Source organism: Mus caroli, unplaced genomic scaffold (genome assembly GCF_978045245.1).
Source record: "Mus caroli unplaced genomic scaffold, Mus_caroli_1 scaffold_1, whole genome shotgun sequence".
Classification (NCBI taxonomy): domain Eukaryota; kingdom Metazoa; phylum Chordata; class Mammalia; order Rodentia; family Muridae; genus Mus; species Mus caroli.
In genome coordinates this window covers 61,708,712-61,733,912 of record NW_028227256.1, presented here as the reverse complement: position 1 = coordinate 61,733,912, position 25,201 = coordinate 61,708,712, and the positions used below count along the sequence as shown (strand labels likewise).

General features: G+C 43.2%; 1 protein-coding gene across 3 annotated transcripts in view; it reads left to right on the top strand.

Annotated features, from left to right (window-relative positions):
- Plekhm3 (pleckstrin homology domain containing M3) overlaps positions 1-25,201 on the top strand; it is a 169,282-nt gene that overhangs the window by 87,442 nt on the left and 56,639 nt on the right. For all 3 annotated transcript variants that reach the window (XR_015047129.1, XM_021171504.2, XM_029477337.2), the window contains one exon: positions 6,960-7,023. Coding sequence is in view for 2 of the 3 variants with exons in the window: in XM_021171504.2 (XP_021027163.1) it covers positions 6,960-7,023 (64 nt within the window). In the remaining variant the exon portion in view is untranslated. The remainder of the gene's footprint in view (positions 1-6,959; positions 7,024-25,201) is intronic.

Here is a 25,201-nt window from a genome sequence, read left to right as displayed (position 1 = left end):
ATGTTCCCGACTTAGTGGGGAAATGGAGGCTTCTTTGTGGCTTGCCATGACCTGAAGATTGAGGTGACAGACAGTCTTTCTGGTGGAAGGCCTCTCTTTGTAAGCTTTCATCCTCTTAGAGCTCTTTATTTCTCACCTGGTCCTTCCTGCCTTCACCCCCTTCTCTCCCCGTCAGCTCTCACCATGGCCTTGTCTTACTTAGGGCACTTCTGTGGCACCCCATTTCTCTTTAAGTAGATTCAGCATGACAGTCAAGACACACACATGTACTGGCTGGCTACATACTAACTTACATACTAAATCTAAGCTCACATTGCATGGGGTACCCTTGCCCAGGAGAGGCTTACTAGGTATTGGGCATGCTCGAACTTTTGAGTGCCTGCTACTACTGCTCTTTCCACCTGGAATACCATCCACCCTTCCACCTCCACTTCCTCCCAGTAACTCCCCACTTCCCACTCAAGGAGGCCTTTCCTGGCCAGGTAACCTGCCAGCTCCCCTCACCCTGTATGTATATCTGTATGTTTACAAACTGTGCTTTTCCAAATCTTCAGTGGCAGGCACACTGACTGCTGCATACTGTGAGCCCAGCATCTGCTTAAGTCAATGGAGTATGTGCTTATTTTGGATTTTTTTAAATATGTTTTTATTACGTATTTTCCTCAATTACATTTCCAATGCTATCCCAAAAGTTCCCCATACCCTCCCCCCCACTTCCCTACGCACCCATTCCCATTTTTTTTGGCCCTGGCATTCCCCTGTACTGGGGCATATAAAGTTTTCGTGTCCAATGGGCCTCTCTGTCCAGTGATGGCTGACTAGGCTATCTTTTGATACATATGCAGCTAGAGTCAAGAGCTCTGGGGTACTGGTTAGTTCATAATGTTGTTGCACCTACAGGGTTGCAGATCTCTTTAGCTCCTTGGATACTTTCTCTAGCTTCTCCATTGGGGGCCCTGTGATCCATCCAATAGCTGATTGTGAACATCCTCTTATGTGTTATTTTGGATTTTGATTTTAGGTTCTTAACCATAGTGACAGGTTGCCGGGGTATTTGTTACATTCATGGTAAATAAGGTAATCAGGATTTTCTGACCAATGAATGCAAATAATTACCAATGCTGTATTGAATGTATTAAGTAAAATTAATGCTGGCAAAAGTATCTTTAGGGGGCACCAAATTTTGCTTCTCAGACATAAATAGCTCTACCAGCATATTCCCGGAAGAAACTGCCTCCCCTGAGGTATCTTCCCGTGGGTAGATCTGCCTCGGGCATCTTTCTGCTGATTGAGCAGGCTCTGCCTGTCTAGGTCCTGTATAACCCATGTCCTATTTGGACTTGAAGGAGAAAAGACCCTAGGTATCCCTGCTAGTTCACTCCATTTTCTCAAGGGCCTATATCTGATGGGCAGCTTATATGACCCAAACCACAGTAGAGCAGCTCTTGGGGTCATGTAGATGGAAATGACCTTGGCTGCCAACCTGATCTTGGTGTTTGTGTCTCACCCTGGCTTTCCTCTGTGGTTAGTCTGCCTGGAGGAAATGCTTAGAGAATGTGTTTCTAATTCAGTTTGCTTCCATGGAGAGGTGAGCAAGGGGCAGCGAGCCTTATCTGCCCTGTTGCCCTGCAATGGAGGCATATGAGCACAAGAGCACAGCCCTATCTCTAAATGTCTGTAGGAAAATCCTCCTCTCTTTCATTTACATTAAAAAGCATCTCTACAGGAGGTGCCTTTTACTAGGTCCCACTGGCCCCTCTGGGGAGATGTATTCTCCCTTTTGGCATCAGTGTTTTTATGTCACTACTTCCTTCCTCGTGGAGAGAAGGGCTGATTGACATTATCTCTCTTAAAAGTCTGTATTTTCATGGCTACCACGAAATCTTTTGGACACACATCTTCTCCAGACCCAGTAGGCTCAGTTCTTTTATCTTTTCTGCATATATTGAATTGTCCAATTTTTATGTCTATCATAACTGACCTCATGTAAATTATGGTGTTCAACACTGGAACCTGATACAGGGAGACAGCAGATGACAAACTTCTGGAGGAACATAAGAGTTTCCTTTAAAGGGAGAGGGAAAATAAATTCATGCAAAATACATTTACATAGTTTGCAACATTAAATAAAGGCAGAATTACCTTCAGCTGTACAGATAATGCTGAAGGGATAGTAGTGATGACAGAAGCCAGAATTGCTTCTGTGAGAAGAATAATGAACAGGGCTTGGAAGGAAGAAGACCCCAGGAAGGAAAAACTGAAAAGTCTCTTCCTTACTCATCAGTTGTGGTCATTAAAGCAGCAAACGCAGCACCTGTTCCAAGGCCTGCCTCGCTGCAGGTAAAACACAGGCTTTGCTTGCTTGGATAACTAAGGATTCTACCTGTCTCAAGTTCAAGGGCATGCCAGGATAATTCAGTTTACACCTACTTCCTTTATCCTATCTACTTCTAATCATAGAAACGTTAGGATTTTAGACCAAAGAGAGTTTTAAATATCAAAACATAACAGATCTGCTCTCTAGTGTTTGTCCTTGCTATAGACCATTCCAGAACCTTCCTTCAGTCCTTCCACACTGAAGAATGGGTCTTTATACCCATGGAAGAGGTCGGGTAGAATGGTGAGATGACTGTCTAGCCCACACACTTGGGTCAGTGTATCTGTTTCTCAGCACTGCTGCCTCTTAACTTATACTTAAGAAACTTCATTATTTACCTTTCAAGATGATTCCTTCCTTCCGTTCACTCCCAGCAGCCCCTGTCTTACCTATTAGAATATGATATTTCCTGTTGCTACCCTTGGAATCCCACTAAAAGACCATGTCCTAGATATGTGTTTGAGTCTCAAGAGACCTGGAAATACTTAAGTACACCTAACAAGAAGACTATACTCCATAAATACATTATTATATTCTGGAAAAGATCCTGGAACAAAGAAGCAACATTATTGAAATAATTGGTGGAATTGAAATAAAGTCTGTAAATTGCATAGTCCTTAATTGCTTTGCTTTGACCATTGTCCTGTGGCTATGTGAATTGTAAGCACTGGGGGAAGCTGGATCAATGCTACAAGGATATGAACATTTTACAAAAAAGAGGAAACAGAGATACCAACTTATGTATGAATGTTCTTTTCAAAACATTCAAAACATGAGAAAAATTGCAGACCATCAAAGTGTACATGTAGGTAGTTCCAGACAGTGGAACATAAAGAGTTAACCTTTATCTGTGCTCATCTCTCTTCCCCTCAGTTTCTGATCTGATTGTTCCATCTGTCTGTGCTAATGTTTAGTGTCTGTCTCTTCTGCATCCCTCGCACCCTGTCTGTCTCTGGATAGTTAGCACATATAGGCATAACTTGGTCATCCTTCCTCCTTGATAGCTTGATCCCATATTGGCCAGGGCATCACCATCTACTTGCCTACACCAGATACCCAGAGTCATCTTTGACCTCTTCTCATCTTTCACCCATTTTAAATGTTGTCAGTCCTTAGAGAAAGTCCCTTAAAAGTATGTACCTGCAGCTTTCAGTATCTCTTTGTCATTACTCCAGAAAGAGCTTCTGATATCTTGTCGGGAATACCTGCCAGATTCTCTCTATTTTTACTGCCCTTAGAGAGAAGGCACAGGAGCCAGTATAGTGAAGTATACCTGTATTGGTTGAATGTTGGATACTGAGGCAGGATGATGACCACAAGTGGAGACCAGCTTAACATAGAGAAACCAGTCTCTCTCTCAAAAAAAGAAACAAAACAAAAGCAGACTGGGAGATGCCCTGCTTTGGTAAAATGCTACTGTGTACACACGAAGACTTGAGATTAGAGCCCCAGCACCCATGTAAAAAGTTGGTAGCAGACATGCATGTCTGTGATCCTAGCACTGGAGTGTCAGAGACTGGAGAATCTCTGAGGCTTACTGGCCAGCCAGCTCAACCATATTGCTAAGTCTAACACCAATAAGAGACGCTGTGTCAAAAACATTGATGGAAAGCAGTCAACCTCTGGCCTCCACATGCATGTTCACACATGTGCTTTGTACTCCTACACATGTACACACACACACACACACACACACTCGTATGCACAAAGGTCAGTGATTATTTTGCTGCCCCCCCCCCAAAATACACCAAAGAGCACAAATAGCAGTTAAATTAAATGTTTAGTTCAAATCCACCTTTGCTTCCTGTCCCCAACTTGAAGAAACTGGAAAGAGCATAGTCCTCTGTGCTCAGAAAGTCTTGACCTTGAGTCCCAGTTTCATGATTCCCGGCACATTAGTCTTTACCTCTGAGCCCCCCCCCCCACCTTTTCTTTTTTTTTAAAGAAAATGGAGTCCATATATAATGCTCAGAACAGCTGGAAGGTAGGATGACATTACGTATGCTGAATTAAAAGTTTTACTGTTTATTATTGCTGCTTAACACTGGGTGTTTAAAATGAGGAATGGGCTCTTAATCATCTCTATCCTGTGTGTTAGTGATGTGAGGATTGGCTGTTTCCCTTGGTTCCTTAAACTATGGTCCACTTTCCACAGCAGGGGCCCTTTTCTGCAAAATCTACTGCAGCATGCAGAGCTGAGCACTTATCCTCTATCCTGTGTGCTGCCCAGGAGTTGCATCCTGCTTCCTGCCACATGTCCACACTAGCCCATTAGAGATGAAGGAGCCTGGCCTCAGAACCCAAGTTCTGTTTCCTAGAATGCAATGAATGCCCTTGTCACTTGGTCTATGGATAGAACTGTGTTTTGAAACAGAACTCTTCTATTCCTAGCTCCAACCTAGAATGGCTGTTTGGTCCTCTACTAGTCAAGGCTTTGTCCAGTGATCCATAACTCTTTTATTCAGTAGTGTGGTACTGTACCTGGTATGTAATATGCATTTAATCAGCATTATATGCATAGAGAACTGAACATATTTATCTCTAGAGTTTGGTGAGTAATCTGCCCTTAATTAACAGACTGAGTAATGAATTTCCCAGTTAGTTACATATTAGGCCAGGGTTTCTAACCTTTGGTTTTACTAGCAGTAGGAGGATTTTTGCCTTCACTGTTTCCTGCTCTCTACCTATGTGTGTGTACTTTCTCTTCCTAAAACTGCCTCAGTGATTCTGATGCATACCAGAATTGGGATCTGCCATTCTAAAAGGATGTGTACCACACATCACTCTTAACATCTTCTCTTTCCAGTGTTTAGTCTAATTATCAGTTTGTTTCTATCCTTTAGCTGTACTTGGCTCCATGCTTCTTGAACTCAGATACTGAGACTTCCTCGAGCTTGGTGTCGAGCTTAAATGTTAGTTCAGTTATTGGGGGGTTCATTTAAAATACAAGTTAGAAAAAAATAAAATAAAATAAAATACAAGTTAGAGCTGGAGTGAAAGCACAGCCATTAAAAGCTGAGGCTCACAACCAACCACCAAATTATTGTATAGTACCATGTGAGACAGAGAAAATACTAACAACTGTGAATGTGGATTTGGTTTGAATATATAGTGTTTCCTTTTTGTTGTTTATTTATTTTGAGTCAGTGTCATTATCCAGGTTGACATCCAACTCAAGATTCTCCTTTCTTAACTTCCCAAGTACTGGGATTACAGGCATATACTACCCTCGTGTGTGTGTGTGTGTGTGTGTGTGTGTGTGTGTGTGTGTGCGCGCGCGCGCGCGCGTGTATGTACATGCATGCGTGTACATGTACATGTGCATATGTGTGCATGTACATATGTATGTGTATGTGTTCTTTCTAACTGTCTCTACCTTTCTCTCTTTCTTGGGAGCTGCTTGCCCACAATTGTTTGTTTGTTTGTTTATTTGTTTGTTCCTGTTTACTCACAGTCATCTGACTCGGTCCTAGAAATTAACAGCAGCTAGTGAAATTTGTTCAAGTGCCTCAATTTACAGTTTTATATTATTGTACCATCTGTGCCCAAAATCTAAAAGTTAATTTCAATGTGCCCTTGAGAGAATATATCATGAATGTGACATTCAGCGGAACTACCCCTGCCCATAGGTGATTCTAAAGAACCACATAGGTTGCCATTCTAATATTCCTTAACTCTAAAATTAGTTAGATATACAGCTGTACTGGTTACTTTTCCATTGCTGTAACAATAAGGCAACTTATAAAAGAAATTATTTAATTGCACCTATGGTTTCTGATGGTTAGAGTCCATGATGACAGAGCAAAATCATGGCAGCAGGAATAGCTTCCAAGCTTACGCCTTGATCCACAAGCAGAAGGTAGGAGAGAAGGCACACTGGGAATAACATGATTCTTTTAAAATCTCAAAGTTCATCTCTCATGAAAACAGGTCCTTCAACAAGGCCACACCCCCTAACCCTTCCCAACCAATTCTACCAAATGGAGGCCAATATTCAAACATGAGCCTATTGGGGGAAATTGGGGACATTTTTATTCAAATCAGCATGTTGCTGTTATACCTACACCGCCATTAGCGCCAGCAAATTTAGTTGTCCTTGTTACACAGTATAGTAGCTGGACAAGCATAGAAGCTGTTTCAGATCTGTATAAGATGACACAGTTTGTTAGAGACATACCTAGGATGAGAAGCCAGAAGCAGGACAGGCATAGTGGTACACTCCTGTACTCCCAGCATCTGTCAAAGCTGAAGCAGGAGGATTTAGAGTTCAAGGCCACAGTGGGCTACATATCAAAAACTTATCTCCAAAAACCAAACCAAACCAAAACAAAACAAAAATCAAATGTGGCCTATAATACTATACAATATCATTTCAGATAACATTAGAAATGAAAATTATATTTACTTACAGTGTTTACCTTCCAAAAAAAAAATGCCAGAGGAAAGGGAAGTTTTCTCTGAGGGTTGAGTTCTCCGAGGGTTGGGAACATAAGTAGAGGTAAAGGGGGTTCTGAAAGAAACTCAGCAGGAAACATGTATCCTATGGCACCACTGGTCACTGTGTATCTACCTTTGTTTCCAGAATTTTCCCCAGAGAATATCTCCTTCAACAGATCCACCTGTACTCTCTTGCTGACCTGCAGCAGGTATGTGCTCAGAGAGCTTTTCATTTGCATTTTCTGTCAGAAGTCACTTTGTGGATTGTGGTTTGGGCACTGAATTAATCTGTCATTGCAGTAATTTCTTCACAGTTAACTAATTTCTATTCAGAATGGGGGAGATTCAGTATTAAAAGGTGCTATGAGACCATGACAAATACTGGCAAGAATGTGGGGTCCCTGGAGTACTCATACTTTGGTACCAGGGAAGTTAAGTGGAATAGCCACTTTGGACAGAGTTTAGCAGCTCCATGTAACCCAGAGATTCTGCTCCCAACTACGTGCCCGAGAGCTTATGAATGCTTGTCCGTAAATGGTAGGGGTATGCCCTGCGGTTCCAGCCACTTAGGAGACTGAGGTATCGTGGGCTTCATAGCTAGCATAGCAAGACCGGTCCCCAAAGCAAAGAAAACCAAACCTTTGTGAGAATCTCAAATGCAGCATGAGTCACAGTAGAAAAAAATTGGGGAACAGCCAGATATCTATAAACTGATAGATGGTTGAATAAGATGTTGTTTGCCATTAGTATATTACACCTAGCGAGAAAAAGAAGTGCAATAGTGATACACGCTAAAACATGGATGAGCCTTTGAAATATCATGCTAAGTTAAGAATCAGATAGGAAAAAATATCTGTCATTACAACTATTTGAATGGCATGTCCACAATGAGCAAATTAACAGCGACAGAAAATTGATGAGTGGTTCCAGGCTCTGGAAAGAATGGCGGTAAGCAGAGACTGCCAATGGATGTGGGATCTCTTCCAGGTCTGAACTAGACAGTGATGATCCCTTGGGAATATACTGAAGATAAACTGGCTGTTTTCTTTAAAATAATGAATTTTATGAGATGTGAGTATTTCAACTAAAAATTATGTGAAGAAAAAAAAGACATGGGAAAGGCATTAAGTGACTGCATGAAGCCTTCAGACGCTGAAATCTAGCATTTGGATACAGTTTAATAAAACATAGCAGAGCACAGAAGATAGGCAAAATCAGCCTTTAGGATTTTGTTAGTACATGTACTTTTAATGATTGACAGGTTAGCAGCTAGGAAGAAACCAAGGTCTTGTGTGCTCAGCGCTGAGATCTGAGTCTACTTAGCTTTGGTTAATCATTTAAACCAATCTTACTCGCTGCCTAGGAAGCTGTCGGACACTGAATGAAAGCACTGACTTTACTTTCTAAATGAATACTCATTCTTTTAAGAATCAAAAAAGCCAGGCGTGGTGGCACACGCCTTTAATCCTAGCACTCGGGAGGCAGAGGCAGGCGGATTGCTGAGTTCGAGGCCAGCCTGGTCTACAAAGTGAGTTCCAGGACAGCCAGGGCTACACAGAGAAACCCTGTCTTGAAAAAAACAAAAAAACAAAAACAAAACAAAACAAACAAAAGAATAAAAAAATAACTGTGACAAAGTTAGAAATCTTAAACTGCTGGGTGTCTGTCTTTGTTTCTTCTCTGGTTATTTTGCCCAGAAATGAGATCAGCTTAAAAACTCACCCCTGTCCTATGCTTACTTCTCAGACTGTAAATTACTTTTCAAGGTTTCTGGTATATGCCTTTTTTTAATTTAAAAATCTAAGACTTTTGTGTTCCTTGTCATTTAGAGGTAAGACAGTTGTTTCAAATGGAAGAAAAAGTGAGGCATTTAGTTGGACATGCCTGAAAGAAGGCTGGCTTTAATCTATACTCCTTGTCAAATATAGACCTACTTGCTCCTTCAACCTGCCTGCCTGGATAAGTCCTCATGGAAGCTGCTAGCCAGGGTACACAGGGATGTGTGTCCAATTACAGTCAACCTGGTGACATTCTAGGGGAGAATTGATTGAATTTTCTGATATACTTTTATTTATCTATCTTCTTACCAGGCTATCTGATCCATAGTAGGTAGCTGAGGGCCCAGACACTACCATTGAGACGTGTGTTTAAAGGCACCAAACATTCTTATAAAGGTGGTTTAAAATAGAGTAGCTCCTCTATAAGAAGGTCCTTCAAAAATGAATTTTCTGTCAGATGAAGAGAGAATAATTCCATAGTCATTTTAGGGTGTCAGAGTAGCATATCCATTTAGAATAATAGAGCCTGCTTTTTAAAGCTTCCCCGCTGTCTCCCCCACATGCCCCCTTTTTTTCCTTCTTGTAATAATCAAACCATAAATACCAAGCAGCTTACTTAAGTCAGTGACAGTGTGTTCTTGGTGGGCCAGGCCATTAGTCCCCCAAACTGCATAAGTAGCTTAACCAGTTTTCAGCTGGGCAGTGGGATAGAAGCCATCGCCAGCTTATCAAACTCCCTGTGGGCAGGGGCTAGAGCTCCCCTTAATACAACATCTCCCTCTAACCTGGTTCTTTGTGCCTGGCTTTAGAGCCCAAACTTATCATATTTAGAGGAAGTTTAATTCTATTACTGCTTCAGCCTGATGTAGACTAAATTGAATTTAGCTTTTGATCTGTCTGTATCTTGGCTATCAGCCCTGGAGAGCACCCCAGCCCATCTCCCTTTGGTTTCTGGGCAAATAGCAAGTATGTTTTCTAGGTCTGAAGTGTTCCCAAATGTAGGAAAGGGACCTGGGGCCAAAAAAACAATACTGTCATTTTTTTCTGAAGGAGTATATCAGGAAAATAGGAACCCTTCCTGGCCCCCCGTTAGCTGAGCCATCTTGGTTGCTCCCTTCCAGTCTTTGTCAGCCTCAGAAGTGTCACAGTCAGTGATTTCTTTCCCATCTCGTGCTCTTTTGTTGTTATTGTGCTGCTGGTGGTGGTTCATTTATTTATTTATTCACTTTATATCCCATTATCCCGGACCTTCTCTCCTCCCAGGCCCCCAACCCCCTTTAAGAACTTTTGTAAAAGCAAAGCTTTCCATTTTATACAGTCACCTACAGAAAAGGGGTTTGTTAGGTGTACGTTTTTTAGTGGAGAAAAAGAGAAATTCATAAATTATTGAGTAGTCATAGCTCCCGAGCAACAACATATTCCTTTTTACAAATTTCTCTTAAATTTGATTGTTTTAAGAATTTGTGATGTGATAGGCACAGCAGCTGGTGAGGTGGTTCTGAGGATGAGGTGCTGGCTGCCAAGCCTGGCGAGCCTGTTGGATCCCTGCGGCCTCCTGCAGTGGAAGGAGAGAACTGAGTGAAACTTCTTGGCTGGTGTCTCATCTTGCACATGCAAACGAGTATGTGCATGTGTGTGAGTGCAGTCTTTCTCTCTCTCTCTCTCTCTCTCTCACACACACACACACACACACACAATTCATAACAAAGAGGAAGTTGATATTTAAGCATAGTTTTAAAATAGTGTATGCATTACACAGAGCATTAACGGTATTTAAAGATACTGAAGATATTCTGGTAGCACAAAAATCACATTCCCTCATAAGTTTTGTTTTTATAACGGTACTCAAAATTTTAACAAATAGACGTAGTCAACAATGGCTGAAGACTTTTAGCTACCTAATACAACTTTTGTTACAGTCGAGAAATTACTGCTTTAATTCTCTGACACCTTTGGGTGTATTCATTCTTACTGTGGTACACTTGGGTATGTGGGAATAAATTACAAGTGCTGACAGTTGCTTACCAGAAAGCAAACCACCTTTACATGCATGGAAAGGTAGCAGTTGTTCAGCACATTATTTGACTGTCAGTTGGCAGCATTTCCTGGAGCATATTAATATTAAGACAGAGCCAAGGATCATTCCGACCTAATGGCAGGGCCAAGGGAGTGGCTACTAGGGCAGGCAAAGGTTCTCCAGCTCCTAGGAGATCTAGGGCACACCAGCTCAACTCACTCATTTCTTAAAACTTGATTCCAAATGAATTTCTGTTCAGCCAAAAGGATCTTAGAAAATGATATTCAGGCTGAGGTGGTGGCACATGTCTTTCTTCCCAGCAACCAGGAGCAGAGGCATGTGGATCTCTGCATTCAAGTCCACTTTTGTCTACAGAGCAAATTCCAGGACAGCTAGGGTTACATAGTGAGACCCTGGCTCAAAGAAAAGAAAAAAAAAAGATATTATTTAGTCTTTTGAAAGACTTTTAAAAAAATTTCTGTATACCTGTGTATATCTCTGTGTGTATATGTATGTGTTGATACCCACAGAAGCCAGAAAAGAATGTCAGATCCCCTGAGACTGTAGTCACAGGCAATTGGTTGCGAGCCATCCAACATCAGTGCTGGGAACCAAACTCAGGTCCTCTACATGAGCAGCCAGAGTTCTCAGCCACTGAGCATCCTCCCAGCCCCTGCTAGTGAAGTTCTTTGTGGGACACTTGGTCTTGTTTGGGGTGCTTTTTGCTGTTTGTTTCTTTTTTTCTTCCATTTTATCTCATTTGTTATGTATATATTTTTATTTATTAGGTATTTTCTTCATTTACATTTCCAATGCTATCCCAAAAGTCCCCCCATACCCCCCCCCACTCCCCTACCCTCCTACTCCCACTTCTTGGCCCTGGCGTTCCCCTGTACTGAGGCATATAAAGTTTGCAAGTCCAATGGGCCTCTCTTTCCAGTGATGGCCGACTAGACCATCTACTGATTCATATGCAGCTAGAGTCACGAGCTCCGGGGGTACTGGTTAGTTCATATTGTTGTTCCACCTATAGGGTTTACAGACCCTGTTAGCTCCTTGGGTACTTTCTCTAGCTCCTCTTGACATATATTGGCAAGAGGCTTTCTGTTAGGAGGTGCGAATACATGGTGTTACACACTCAAAAGGCTAAAAGGCGCAGCGGCCACGAAGCTTTTGTGAATATGTGAACATGTAAAATGGAAATTTTAATAGGAAAATTTCTTCCAAGAGGTTTTCCTTGTTTTGATACCTTGAGAGGAGGGAATAGAATAGAATGTGTTTTGTTGTTTTATTTCATGTGTATATGTGTTTCCCTGCATGTATATCTGTGCACCATATGATGTCTGGTACCCACAGAGGCCAAAAGAGGGCATCAGATACCCTGGAACTGTAGTTCCAAGACAGTTGTGAGCTACCATGTGCATGCTGGAAATTATACCCAGAACCTCTGAAAGAACAGCAAGTACGTTTAAATACTGAGCCATCTCTCCAGCCCTCGTTTTGTTATTTTCAATGTATCCAGCATTATCAGGTATTCATGGGAAGACTTTAAGACAGAAATACAATAGAAGAATGTGTCCCAACAATATTGCAGATATAGTACCACATTCCCATTGCCTTGGGTTTCCCCTGTTGCCAGTGAGTAGTAGACAAGCCAGCCCCTTACTTCTACCCCCTTGATTCTTTTAACAGTGATTTAAAAAGTTCCACATTTTACCAGAGACTATGAGCATATGGAAGTTTCTGTAGAGTAGTTGTTAGCTGTTTGTATGGATCCAGTTAGAATCCTGGTTGGAATATGGCACTCCCTAGAGTGTAAACAAGGAATTCTAATGGTCCTTCTGAAAGGCTAGGCCAGAGTGAACTTTTACGTGTGCTACAAAACAAAACCTAAGATATATAGGAATCACTGCTTCCTCTGGTGTTACCTTCAGGACACTTGTAAGTTAAGCATTCAGTGATTCTAGTCATGTGTGATTCAACAGAAAGGATCCTGGATGCTCCCAGGGGTGGGGCAGTGGGCTAGTGTAGCCCTTCCTCACCCTTTCCCTCACCCACCACCTCACCCCCTCAAACCTTTCTTGTAGGACAATTTAAGGGGCCTCTTCCTCATTAGCTACTTTCCCTGAATTCCAAATTTTCCAAAATAGACCTTGCTTTCAGATTATAGTGAGGAAAATAATAATTATGCTACCACACACACATTCATTTATGGTACTAATACAGTGAAAATAGCATGCTATTTCAGGGAGAAACATTTCACACATTTCAATAGTTTACTTTTTTGTTTTAGTGTTTCAAGACAGGGTTTCTCTCTGTAACCATGCTGTTTTAGAACTCATTCTGGTTGGCTGCCAATAACTCAGCGATTCCCCTGCCTCTGCCTGAGATTAAAGGTGTGTGCCGCCACCACCTGGCTCAATAAATTGCTTTTAATGAAGAAAAGAGATGGAAAAGTTGAGGATTTTAAGTAGAGTTGTGAGTGGGAGGGATGCCAAAGAAGAGGGAGGGCCTGAAGACCTGGAGAGTCATGAAAAGAATGAGCTGTAGCCAAATGCAAAATCCTTCTCCAGAGTGTCCTAGAACAGTTGGTCAGTGGGTTGGTCGCTTGTTTCACGCAGAAGTAATTAGCATTTGAGCTGAGCAACTAACATCCCACACATGTGCATATTCAGTGAATCAGTGGCTGGATAGATAGGAGGGAAGGGATGCATAGTCCCCCCAACCCCGGCCGTTCGTGTGTGTGTGTGTGTGTGTGTGTGTGTGTACATGCTCATATACATGCATACATATTCCAGAAGATTATGTCAGGTGTCTGCCTCTATCCATTTCCACCTGGTTCTCTCACTAACCCTGCACCTTGCCATTCAGGCTCGGCTCGATAACCCTGAGCTTTTCAGAGCCGGCATGCTTTTACATGGGTTCTTGGAATCTGAGCTCAGGCCCTCCTCCTGTCACAGCAAGTGCTCTTACTCACTGAGCCATCGCTCCAGCTCCCTGATCTCTGCTTTTGACTATCAAGATAATTGTGAGTTGTTTAATGTGGCCCATTTTTGTTTGTATTTTAGACAGTCTTGCTGTACCACACAGGCTGACTTCTATTCCAGTCTTCCTGCTTTAGCCTCCAGAGTGCTGGGGTTGCAGGCATGCACTTCCAAGCCTCGCTAATTTTTGCAGTCTTTCTGAGCACTCACTAAATGTCCCTGGATGGCAAACTTCTCTGCTGAGATTTTGCAGAGTTGCCCTATTCATCACTGTGACAGAAATGTCTGTCAGAAGTGTTGTACAGGAACAATGTATCTGGTGGTCCACTTCAGAGCTTCTCTAGAGCTATAGCTAGTAAGTTCACAAAAAGGCCATGTCCAAGGCAGTTCAAGGCCAGTCTTTGAAGATATGTTTTGCTGAATTCTTCAAGGATGTTGGTGAATCACTTTGTATGCCCTGCCCCCACCAAGCAAACAGACTCACAGAGTGTTGTTCTCTGTGGGCACTCTTCACAGAGGCAGCAGACAAAGGAAAGGCCTAAGTGGGCACTCAGGGCAGCTGACCTTCTGCCAAAGTACTAACAGGTGATGACCTTTATTCACGTGAGGGTTGATGTCACTGAGTCCACAGCCAGCAGGAACACAGTGCTTCAGTGCCCACAACCAAGTCACCAGTCCTCAAGCCTCAGGAGGCTGAGGAACTTGTATTCATAGCCTCAGCAGCCCTGATCCCTGCACCATTGTCCAGCCAGGCATTATGGGGCAGAATAACTAATTAGGAGCATTCGGATTTAACAAGCAGAAACACAAAGCCTGACAGCTCGCCTGTGTCACTCCCTAGCCAGTGCTTGGGTCTGCTGTAGCTACTGTGCCTTCAGAAACCCTGGACACACTCTGGGATGTGGCAGGAGTGAGCTATCGTTAAGACATCAGTAAATCTGTTAACCGCTCTACAGGGCTGTTCTACACAATTAATGAACTAGGGGTGGGGGGAGGAACATAAGGTATTTGGGAAAATGCTTTTTAAGCAAATGAATATTTAGAAAAATGAATGTGCCTGCTTTCCTCAAAGGTTTTTTCTGAGGTGGTAAGAAGGGGTTGAATGTTACTCTTTGAAGGCCCTGTTGCTTGGCAGTCTCAAGGGAGCAGGTGTTTCTTGAGTAGGTGCCAGGTAGTTCATGGCTCCTGCTCAGACTCCAGGCTGTTCCTGATCCTGTGTGGAAGTGGAAGGGACAGAATGATAAGTCCCAGGTACAAGTCCTAGATGCAGAACAGGAGCCTGTGCTTCCGTGCTTCCCACTGACCATAATGACTGCAGTTTTTGGATTTAGTTTGCTTTAGTATAGTTTGGTTCAGTTCAGTTCAGTTTAGTTCTTGTTTGTTTGTTTTGTGTGTGTGTGTGTGTGTGTGTGTGTGTGTGTGTGTGATTTGTTGATAGGAGCCATCGGCTGAAGGGGATTTATTAAGGAAGTAAACAACAAGGCAGTGGCACAGATTGTTCTTTATGGTAGCTGGTTAGTCTTAGCACCATGCCCAGCTATAGTGTGGTTCACAGCTGCATTAAAGGATTAGGGGGAGAAGAACAGGATTGTAGCAGAAAAAATGTTAACAGCCAAGTACAGACTTGATGAAACTTTTTTTAAAACCAGCTCAGAATGATGACCTTGTATGAATTTGGATAGGAAGCTCCATTAAGCAGGTGAAGAGAGCTCAGTTGATGGTCCCCATAAGCCCCTTCGGCACAAGCACCATCTAATGGCTGAGGATGCAGCCACAGAATTGGAAGGTGGCCAGTCAGTATTGAAGTCAGTTTTCTGGGACCCGTGGCTCCTACTTATTTTTAGTCATCTCTGTGTTGGTGGTGATTTTTGTGTTGTTTCCCATTTATATAAAATCCATCATAATGTGAACTCATTAAGGACGGTTTCCAAAGAACACTTACGCTATCCATAGCTTGACTGCCCAGCCTGACACCTCACACAGAAGGTGTCACCAGGAACGTGAGCCTGTCATGCCATATTCAGCTAGTAGGGCATATTTCTGTGTGTTCATTATCTATTGCTATAGAACAGATTAACCCCAAACATATAATTTAACACAAGAGTGAACAGTAATTGTCTCTCATGGTTGTTATGGGCCAGGAATTCCTGAGAAGTTCACTTGAGCTGAGGTTGCAAGGAATACACTGGGTGGGACCTGTGGTCACCAGCTGGAGCAGTGTCAGCTACTCCCACAGCTGGCAGATGAGGGCAGACTGTTAGTGGGAGGCCTCTTGTCTGAGCCCACATGGGCCACGCTACAGGATGTCCAAGGAGTTCTCAGGATGTGATAGCTGCCTTGAGGATGGTTTAAGAGAGCAAGAGGTAGGTGATGTAATTCTTTCTGTGTGGCCTGGCCTTAGAAACACAGGCACTGCCATTTCTGCCATATTCTGATGGCTAAAAAGCATTGCTAAAGCATGTTCCAGTGGTGCAGGCCATTAGCAAGGAGTGCCTGAAGACTCCATTTTTCTCTTTCATTTGTGTATGTATGTTCTTGTGTGTTTATGTGTGTACACATACAAACCAGAGAACAACTTCCAATGTTATTTTTCAAATAGTGTCCACTTTTATTGGTTTGTTTTCTTTATGTTTTGCTTTCTTGTGTTTTTGATTGGGTCTCTCACTGGTGGCCTAGGGTTCACCATGTAGACTAGCCTGGCTGGTCAGCAAGCCCAGGGACCTGTCTGTGTCTACATCTGCGAGGTGTACAAGTCATACCACCACACTGTACCCCACCGCCTCTCCAGCCCTCACTTTTCACATTGTAAAGAGTATATAAGCATATTATAAACTACCCTGCTCTGGAATAATACCACCTCACACCTGCACATCCCTTATATCTAATCCCCTAAACAACTTTGTGAGGTAGACATAGCTACCTTTAACTTTTAATATACTTATTTACTTGTGTAGCTCATGTCACAATGTGTGTGGAGGTTGGCCCTCTCCTTGTACTGTGTGGGCTCCATTACCAAAGTCCACCAGGCCTCAGGAAAGCCACCTTACCCACTGGGCTGTCTTGCCAGCTCTGGCCTCGTATTTTTACTTTTTAAATCTGTGTGTGTGTTGTAGTATATGGCACATATGTGAAGGTGCCCATGGATGCCAGAGGTCAGGTGTGCTTTCCTCCATTTGTGTGAGTGTATTTGAGTACCGAATGACTGGGAAACACACCCAACCTTGTGTAGCAGATTGTGGCAGGGTGTAAGGGCGGGTGAACACCACCTCCTGTCCCGTGGAGCTTTCTTACCTGTCACTTACCTACTCCCATTGAGAGGTGGGGCTTTTATCCCCTTTCCCTGGATCTGGCTGGGTGGCTGTGACATTGAAAGTTTTTCTATGTGATTTTTCAAGGCCAAGGTATTAAAAAGGTAATATAGCTTCAAGACTTGGCATGAGCCATCATGTTATAAGGTACCCCAGGGAGGGACCACATGTAGTCCTCATGGCTTACATCCCAGCTGAGCCCGAATTGGCAACAACCATCTACCACTGGGTATATGAGGGAAAACTCCAGGCTTGACCTTTTTTGTGTCCTGTTAGCTGAGGGTGGGTATAAATGACTGCAAGTAGTTTAGAACAGAGTAAGCCACCTCTGCTGTATCCTGCATGATTTGCAGACTGTGGGCCTAATAACATGACTGTTTTATGCCACTAGATTGAGGGTAATTTGATATGCAGTAGTAGTAATTGGAACCTCCCCATAATTTGGCTGTCAGGGAAGACCTCCTAGGAGCAGGTTATAAGTTACATTCAGGGCCTTAGGTATGAGCCTGGCACGTAAAAATGGGACGGAGACTCTGGTTTGGTAACCTCATAGCACTCTGTGACATGAGTTGTAATATTCCCATCTCTAAAAGCAGAAAGAAAAAAAAAGTATCACTAGCCATGACATTCCTGAAGAATATTAATATTCCATTTGGTGCATAAGGATTATTTGGGCAATTGTCTCAGCAAAACATTCATGGAATGAGTTCAATGGTAGCATTCCTCTCAAGAATAAGATTCCACTGTGCCCAGAGTTGCAGAAGTGGGGTTTGTAACCTTCACTTTCTCCTTGTTCACATGAACATGCGCCCAGTTTTCTGTGACCAAGCCCCTGACTGGGTATTTCCGCCATTGGCATTCATTCCTTCAGCAAATATGTATTAAGCATGAATAGGCCAGAAACAGTTTGTACGGTTCGTGGAACAACTGAGGGCCTCATTTCTCAGGCAAGGTCTAGTGGCTCTTCCTGGCACAGTCACCTTAGTGGTGTCCATGGGATTTTACCCTTTGGTGCCAAATGCCAACCTCCTAGCGCATTTTCACGTCATCTTCAAGGACACCAGAAAAGTACAGAAGGGACTGAAGGCCTCAGGAAGTCTGGCCCTTTCCTCACACTTGCATTTTCTTAAGGAACCAGGAAGTACAGAAGCCCTATAAGCCACTTAGCACACTGTCCTAGCTGACACCATTGTCTCCCTGTGGTCCTGGCTTATAATTCCGTCTGTACTCACAGCTTGCTGTTTTCAGCAGGAGCACATCTGTCTTCGGAAGGGAAACGAGAAGGCTGACAAGGGCAGCTTTTCCCATTGCTGTTTGGTTTTTCACCTCTCATTAAGTCTCAGTAAAGCATGAATGCATTTGCTCCTGGGATCTTAAGTAGATTAGGGATCAGTTGTGACAGTAGGGGTGATCTGTGTGCCAGATAGGTATAGGCAGCAGCAGTGGTACTACACAAGCTGCTATAACATTCAGCTGGTGAATGGGTTTTTTTGTTTGTTTGTTTGTTTTGTCACAGAAGTCTGTATTCCTGAGAGTTAGTCATTCATGTATTCACCTACAGAGAAGAAAGTGGCAAGTGACCTGTGTGTACCAAGCACTCATGACAAATGTCAGGAACTGGGTAGAAAGTCCCCTTAGCACTGTTGATGCCATAGGATACCAAATGTGTGTTAACATGATAGCCATTCAGAATGGCAGCCTCACAAGTCTATTCAACATTGTAAAGGAGAGAAATACAGATTTAGAACAGAGCTACATTGGTTGGGATTCCTGCAGAGACTCTGGAAGTGGAGTCTGGCTGAAGTGGCCAGAAGTGAGACTTTGAGTTGGGACAGTGAACCTGAGAGCATCTCTGAGGGAACAGCTATTATTCAGTAGCCCCCAGAGTCACCAGCTCTGTCCATTTTCTGAGAGAAGCCGGAAATCCGTATTTTATGTGAAATTTCTCAATATTTAAACACTCTGCAGGCCAAACAAAACACAGCCACTGGTTTTGACCTCTGCTTTATAATAGAGAATGCCTGCCTTTGTTCCTGCAAACTAATGAATGCTCAATTAAGAGAAGGAATTTGGAGGTTAGTGTAAGATTGTGCTCCTCAATGGGCTGCAGACCCCATCCCAAACCCTTGAGATACTAATTGACAGGCTTGCCCAGGCTGACAGCCTGGCTCTGAAGTGGACACACACAAGGAAATAGCAAAGCTATTCCAGGTCACGCTGCAAGGTCAGGGCAGCAATGCAAACATTAGGAAGGCTGAAAACACAGGTCAGGTGGCAGTAAGAAAGCCCTACAGTCCAGATAGCTGTAGTTAATAAATCATATTGGAAATGTATCAGCAGCCTCTCTCTCCCTGGTATTGCTCTGTGAGGTAGAAAATTAAATAGAAATCAAACTGCAGTTGGCTGTCAGGAGCTTTTAGGAGACCAGCACGCCAGTATGAGGTCAACATGGGATGAAGTTTCTGCCTGGAGCAAAAGTCTCCAGGAGGGTAATGATATACACTATTGGGCATCAGAGGGGGCTGGGTACCACAGTGCTTCCCTCCTCATGTTTTGGAGTTCACTTCCCATGTTCAAATGCCTGTTCACCCAGGTACACCTTGGTCAAAGGGCATTGGTCAAGGAACTTCCTTTGTGCCAAAGGCATTTTATCTCTGAAATGGAAATGATGTTATTTGCCCTAAAAGGGAGCTGTGAAGCTCAGTGTTAGTGTGATAGAGTCTGCCTGACACACAAGGTTTTGGAAGATGTACTCTTTATTCATGGTGCACATAACAGCACTTGTATGCAGGGAGAGCCTAGCCGTCTCAGTGTCACCGAGACACCCATCTGTAGACACTCAATTGCAGCCATCACTGCAGAAGCAGTGCTGCTGTATCTCACTTCTGCCCATCAAACTCAAGGGGATGTTGACCACAAGAGCCCAGGCTCATCTCAGCTGCCTCACCGTCACCATGGAGTGACACAATGGTACAAAAACTCTGGTATGCACACCACCCTGCTTTCAGCATGGTCCTAGACCAGACTTCTTTGTGGGCCCACAAGGAAACAAACATGGAGAGCCCCCATCCTTCACGGCAGTCCACTTCCTTTGCACTTCACCAGAGTGATTTTGTTATTGTGACCCTGCTATCAGCTTGCCTCCTCTCTACTATTACAAAAAGGTCTTCAGAGCTTATGCCACAGGTGAGTTTGTGTTTGCTAAGAAAGGTGCGCATCCTCCACACCATTTCTCTGCAGGATGAATACCCCTTGGGTAGGGTATGCACAGGTATCTTTTTAATCATCATAAGAAGCAGTCTTTTATAGAACTGTAGAAGACACATTTTTGTACTCAAGGAAAACCACCAAGACCATACCATTTCTGCTGCTCTAAGAGAAGCCCAGCAGCCCGAGATGTTGGCAGAAACAAAAGGCAACCTTGTTTCTTCCCACCTGCAATTATAGTTTTACTAGCTTGTAAAGTGCACATAGAATTTGTGGTACATTCTTGTCTTGCAGTAGGGGAGCGGCCCTGCTGTGAATGTAATTGGCTTTCTAGCTTCCTTTAACATTGAGGTGGAAAGGAGCTGGCCTGAAGGCCCTTTATGCTTAGAATTTATCCATGCTGAATTGTGTTTAAATTCCATACATATCCCTGAATGCATGGTTTCATTAAGTCTTAGTTAGAAGTGGAAACAAGGCTTATCTCTAGATATAGCCCCTTCCCTGCCACTCTTGTTCCTTTGTAACAGGGAATCTCTCTCTTCCCTCCCTGACCTGTCTCTTTAACCTAACTTACACTGCTAGGGATTATTTTGAACCCTGTTAACACCTACTAAAGATATATGATATATGAGTGTGATATCTTTATTCAGTACATCTCATTTGGATCACCTCCTCCCTTTTCCAGCCTCAGTTTTACACAGAATCTCTTCCCAAGCTAATGGGATGGGTCACTAGACACATCTTGGACAGAAACTTTTCTTATTTTTACTCCCGGTTCCTGCATGTCCTAGTGAAAGGTTGAGCTACACAATCTTTAGAGCCTCTTCCAGCCTAGTTTTTTTTTTAATTTTTAATAGTTTTTTATTATGTATTTTCCTCAATTACATTTCCAATGCTATCCCAAAAGTCCTCCATACCCTCCCCCCCACTTCCCTATGCACCCATTCCCATTTTTTTGGCCCTGGCATTCCCCTGTACTGGGGCATATAAAGTTTGTGTGTCCAATGGGCCTCTCTTTCCAGTAATGGCCGACTAGGCCATCTTTTGATACATATGCAGCTAGAGTCAAGAGCTCCGGGGTACTGGTTAGTTCATAATGTTGTTCCACCTATAGGGTTGCAGATCCCTTTAGCTCCTTGGGTACTTTCTCTAGCTCCTCCATTGGGGGCCCTGTGATCCATCCAATAGCTGACTGTGAGCATCCACTTCTGTGTTTGCTAGGCCCTGGCATAGTCTCACAAGAGACAGCTCTATCTGGGTCCTTTCAGCAAAATCTTGCTAGTGTATGCAATGGTGTCAGGGCTTGGAAGCTGATTATGGGGTGGATCCCTGGATATGGCAGTCTCTAGATGGTCCATCCTTTCGTCACAGCTCCAAACTTTGTCTCTGTAACTCCTTCCATGGGTGTTTTGTTCCCAATTCTAAGGAGGGGCACAGTGTCCACACTTTGGTCTTCATTCTTCTTGACTTTCATGCGTTTAGCAAATTGTATCTTATATCTTGGGTATCCCTAAGTTTTGGGCTAATATCCACTTATCAGTGAGTACATTCAGGTGACAGCAGATGCTGGCGAGGATGTGGAGAAAGAGGAACACTCCTCCATTGTTGGTGGGATTGCAAGCTTGTACAACCACTCTGGAAATCAGTCTGGCGGTTCCTTAGAAAATTAAACATAGTCCTACGGGAGGATCCAGCAATACCTCTCCTGGGCATATATCCAGAAGATGTCCCAACCGGTAAGAAGGACACATGCTCCACTATGTTCATAGCAGCCTTATTTATAATAGCCAGAAGCTGGAAAAAACCCAGATGCCCCTCAACAGAGGAATGGATACAGAAAATGTGGTACATTTACACAATGGAGTACTACTCAGCTATTAAAAAGAATGAATTTATGAAATTCCTAGCCAAATGGATGGACCTGGAGGGCATCATCCTGAGTGAGGTAACCCAGTCACAAAGGAACTCACACAATATGTATTCCAGCCTAGTTTTAAGCTTCTTGGGAGGTTAATGAAATGGGGAAGCCACCCCACATGGTGTCTGTCTTCCAGGGCTTCACAGCCAGGTTGCACAAAACAGCCAGCTACAGCAAGGAGCCAAATGAGCTAGACCCCTGAGTGCCAGGAAAACACCTTTGGCTCTAAGGAACAAGACAGTGTGCCACAAGTCAACTGTTTTAGCTTTTTGTCAATAAGTAGCGATTTTAAGTAGTTACAAATACAGTCTGAAGAACAGCTTGTAAAAACACATTCTATAGGTAATCTTGCATCCTGTAGCTACCAAACAGGCTCTGAGAAATGCATTGTTAAGCAGTCCATTGTTGTAAACATAATAGAGATACCTAGACAAACCTGTTTGATACAGGTCAACCAGCATGTGGCTGCATAGCACCACTAAAAGATGCTGAGGCTGACAGGACACAGCATACTCTTATAGGAAACCTTTTCCTCTCAAAAGTAAAAAGGCTATATTCTAATGATTAAAACAGATAGAGTAATATACAAATCAGTAACAGTTGTTTATTATCAATATCAACTACAATGGACCGTCTTTGATGTGTATGCTATACTGTCCTATGTTGCATAAATTGGAGATATCTGTGTAACTGTGGTGATACGTTCTGAGAAATGTACCATTTTACTCATGCAAGTGCATAGTCCTTGTATAAACTAGGATGGCTAGCTCCCTGGGAGCTAGAGTCTTACAGGGCTACCATTGTACTTTTCATGCATTGGTGACTGAAATGCTTAAATGACACAAGATTGTGACAACTTTATATACTCCTTAAAAATAATTCCTGTTTATGCCCCCTAATCCAATGGCACTTAAACTAATGTCCAACACTCAAACATAGGCCATTAAAATAATAAATATGACATCTGGTGAAGTTAATTAATGAAGGAGGAATGGGCATTTGCTTTGGGGTTAAAAGCAGGGAGCCAGAGGCTCTTTGCAGCTCTGGTGTGTAAGAGATGGGCCACTTAAGAACTTGTAATACAGGGGATATTAAAGTAATGGGGTAAGATTTTAAGGCTGGAGAACGCAGGAGAGCAAGAAGGCTGTGAAGGGACTCCTGAGTGGAACAGAGGTCAAGGGGGACAGGGAAGAGGTAGGCAAGGCAGTCGTAGGTAATAAAACTGCTGCTCATAGTTTCTCCTTCCCTGCCTGCTGCCTTCAGGGACAGGTCAATGCTCATGCAGCAAGAGACAGGAGCCAGAGAAGCCAGGATTCTCCCCCTTCTCACACCATCCCTGAGTTACTAAGCTACAGTCCTGCCAAAGGCACGGGGCCTGTTCCTTTAGTTTTCCTTTTATACTTTGTCACAAGAGAACAGAAAGAGACCGTCCCCAAACCCCATGACCCACAAGGACAGTAACAGTTTATCCTTACCAAGTCATGTAATGTCTCCGGTGCTTAAAATCTTTGTGTGAAAAATGAGAAGGCTGTACTAAATAATTAGATTAATAACAGCTCCTCTTTATTATGTGCTCAACAAATGTCATTTACTTTTATGTTAGAGGACTGACTTTAGGCCAGTCCCTGTTCTAAATCTCCATGGATTATCTCATGTGATCCTCAAAAGTGCCCTCTGAGATAGGTACTATTATTATCCATGTTTTACCAATGAGATGAACTTACTCAAGGCCATCCTGCTGGCATGGAGGAGCTGGAATTCAAACTCACGCTCTCCTGCTCTAGCCAACACTTTACGTTATTCTCTGTTTTGTGTGAAATGTTTCAAACGTTTCAAGACATAAAGAATGGCTACTGTCAGCTTCATAATTAACCCCGACAGTCAAAAATTCTTTAAACTACGTTTTAGACCTCTTTCAACCTACGTTGTAGAAATGAGAACCACCACATTGGACTGTTTTCTACTAGCACCAAACCTTTTCCTTTGTAGTAGCAAACTGCCACCAAGATCCTCTTGCTAGAGAAGCAAAGGCCTCCTCCGCCAGGCTGGAGGTCCCTCAGCCTTTCCCTGGGTGAGGACAGGAACAACGGGTCAAAGGGAGATAGAGCTAAGATTACACACCCCTCACTAGCTAGAGAGTGCCAGGCGCTACCCAGTGTTTAAGGAGACTCTGGGCACATTGTGATCCTATTGATCAGGACCATGTTCCTGCCCCAGTTCCCCTAAATAGGCCTTAAGCCCCAGTATTATTTATAGGTCAGTTGTAAATAGTGCTGTTGTGGTCAGATATTGTCATTCTGTCTGTACCAATAAAAACCAGCAATTCCAGAACAAAGCACCTGAGTCACTTACGGACTAGATTGTGGTTTACAAGGAAAGTAGACTAATTCTATGTATTTAAGAGGCTTCAAATTCTTATTTTTCAAAGTTTGTGGTTGTCGCATTCCATATTTACAACTTGTGTCAGGGTTTCCACCCCTTACTCCCTGTGTATACATTTTTAACTGACTGCTCTTTAATTCCCTCCCCTTCAGTTGGTGGGAGTCATTGACACATGTCTGGAGTTCAGCTAGCGCCCCTCCCACAGAATGTGTTTAGAAAACCCGACTCTTCTAGAATTGCCATCAGCCTAAAGGTTCCTCCTGGAGGGACCAAAAGCAAAATCTCTGATGCAGCTGACATTTTAGGTGTGTATATAATTTACCAAATTGTTGGCCACTTGGCTCTGAGTTGGTGGTCACACAAGGAATTAGCAGCCTTCCCCTTCTATCCCCAAAATATGAAAAGGGAAGGGTGTTACTTGGCATTGGCCCAGCGTCCTGCTGGCACACAGAGTCAAACAGCAGCACAATGGTACATTTGGCCACAGAAGGCTTTGGGATGGTAAGGGGAGCCAAAATAGTTGTGGCATAAGTTGGCTAGTCTTAAGCAAATCTGAGTTTAATTTAACATAGAGATAACACCCCCACCCCAAACTGGCTGTTGCTTCCTCTGTCCCCATGGAATGAGAGATGGTAGCCAGGAGTTAGTTCACAGGGGCATACATGTGCTTTCAAAGTAAGACACAGTGGTCTTTACATAGGCTTTCACATCTGCCTGGGCAAGATGGAGTAAGGATAAAAAGACACAGGGGTAGCTAGGGAAAGCTGAAAATGGATCTTGAGGTTTGAATTCC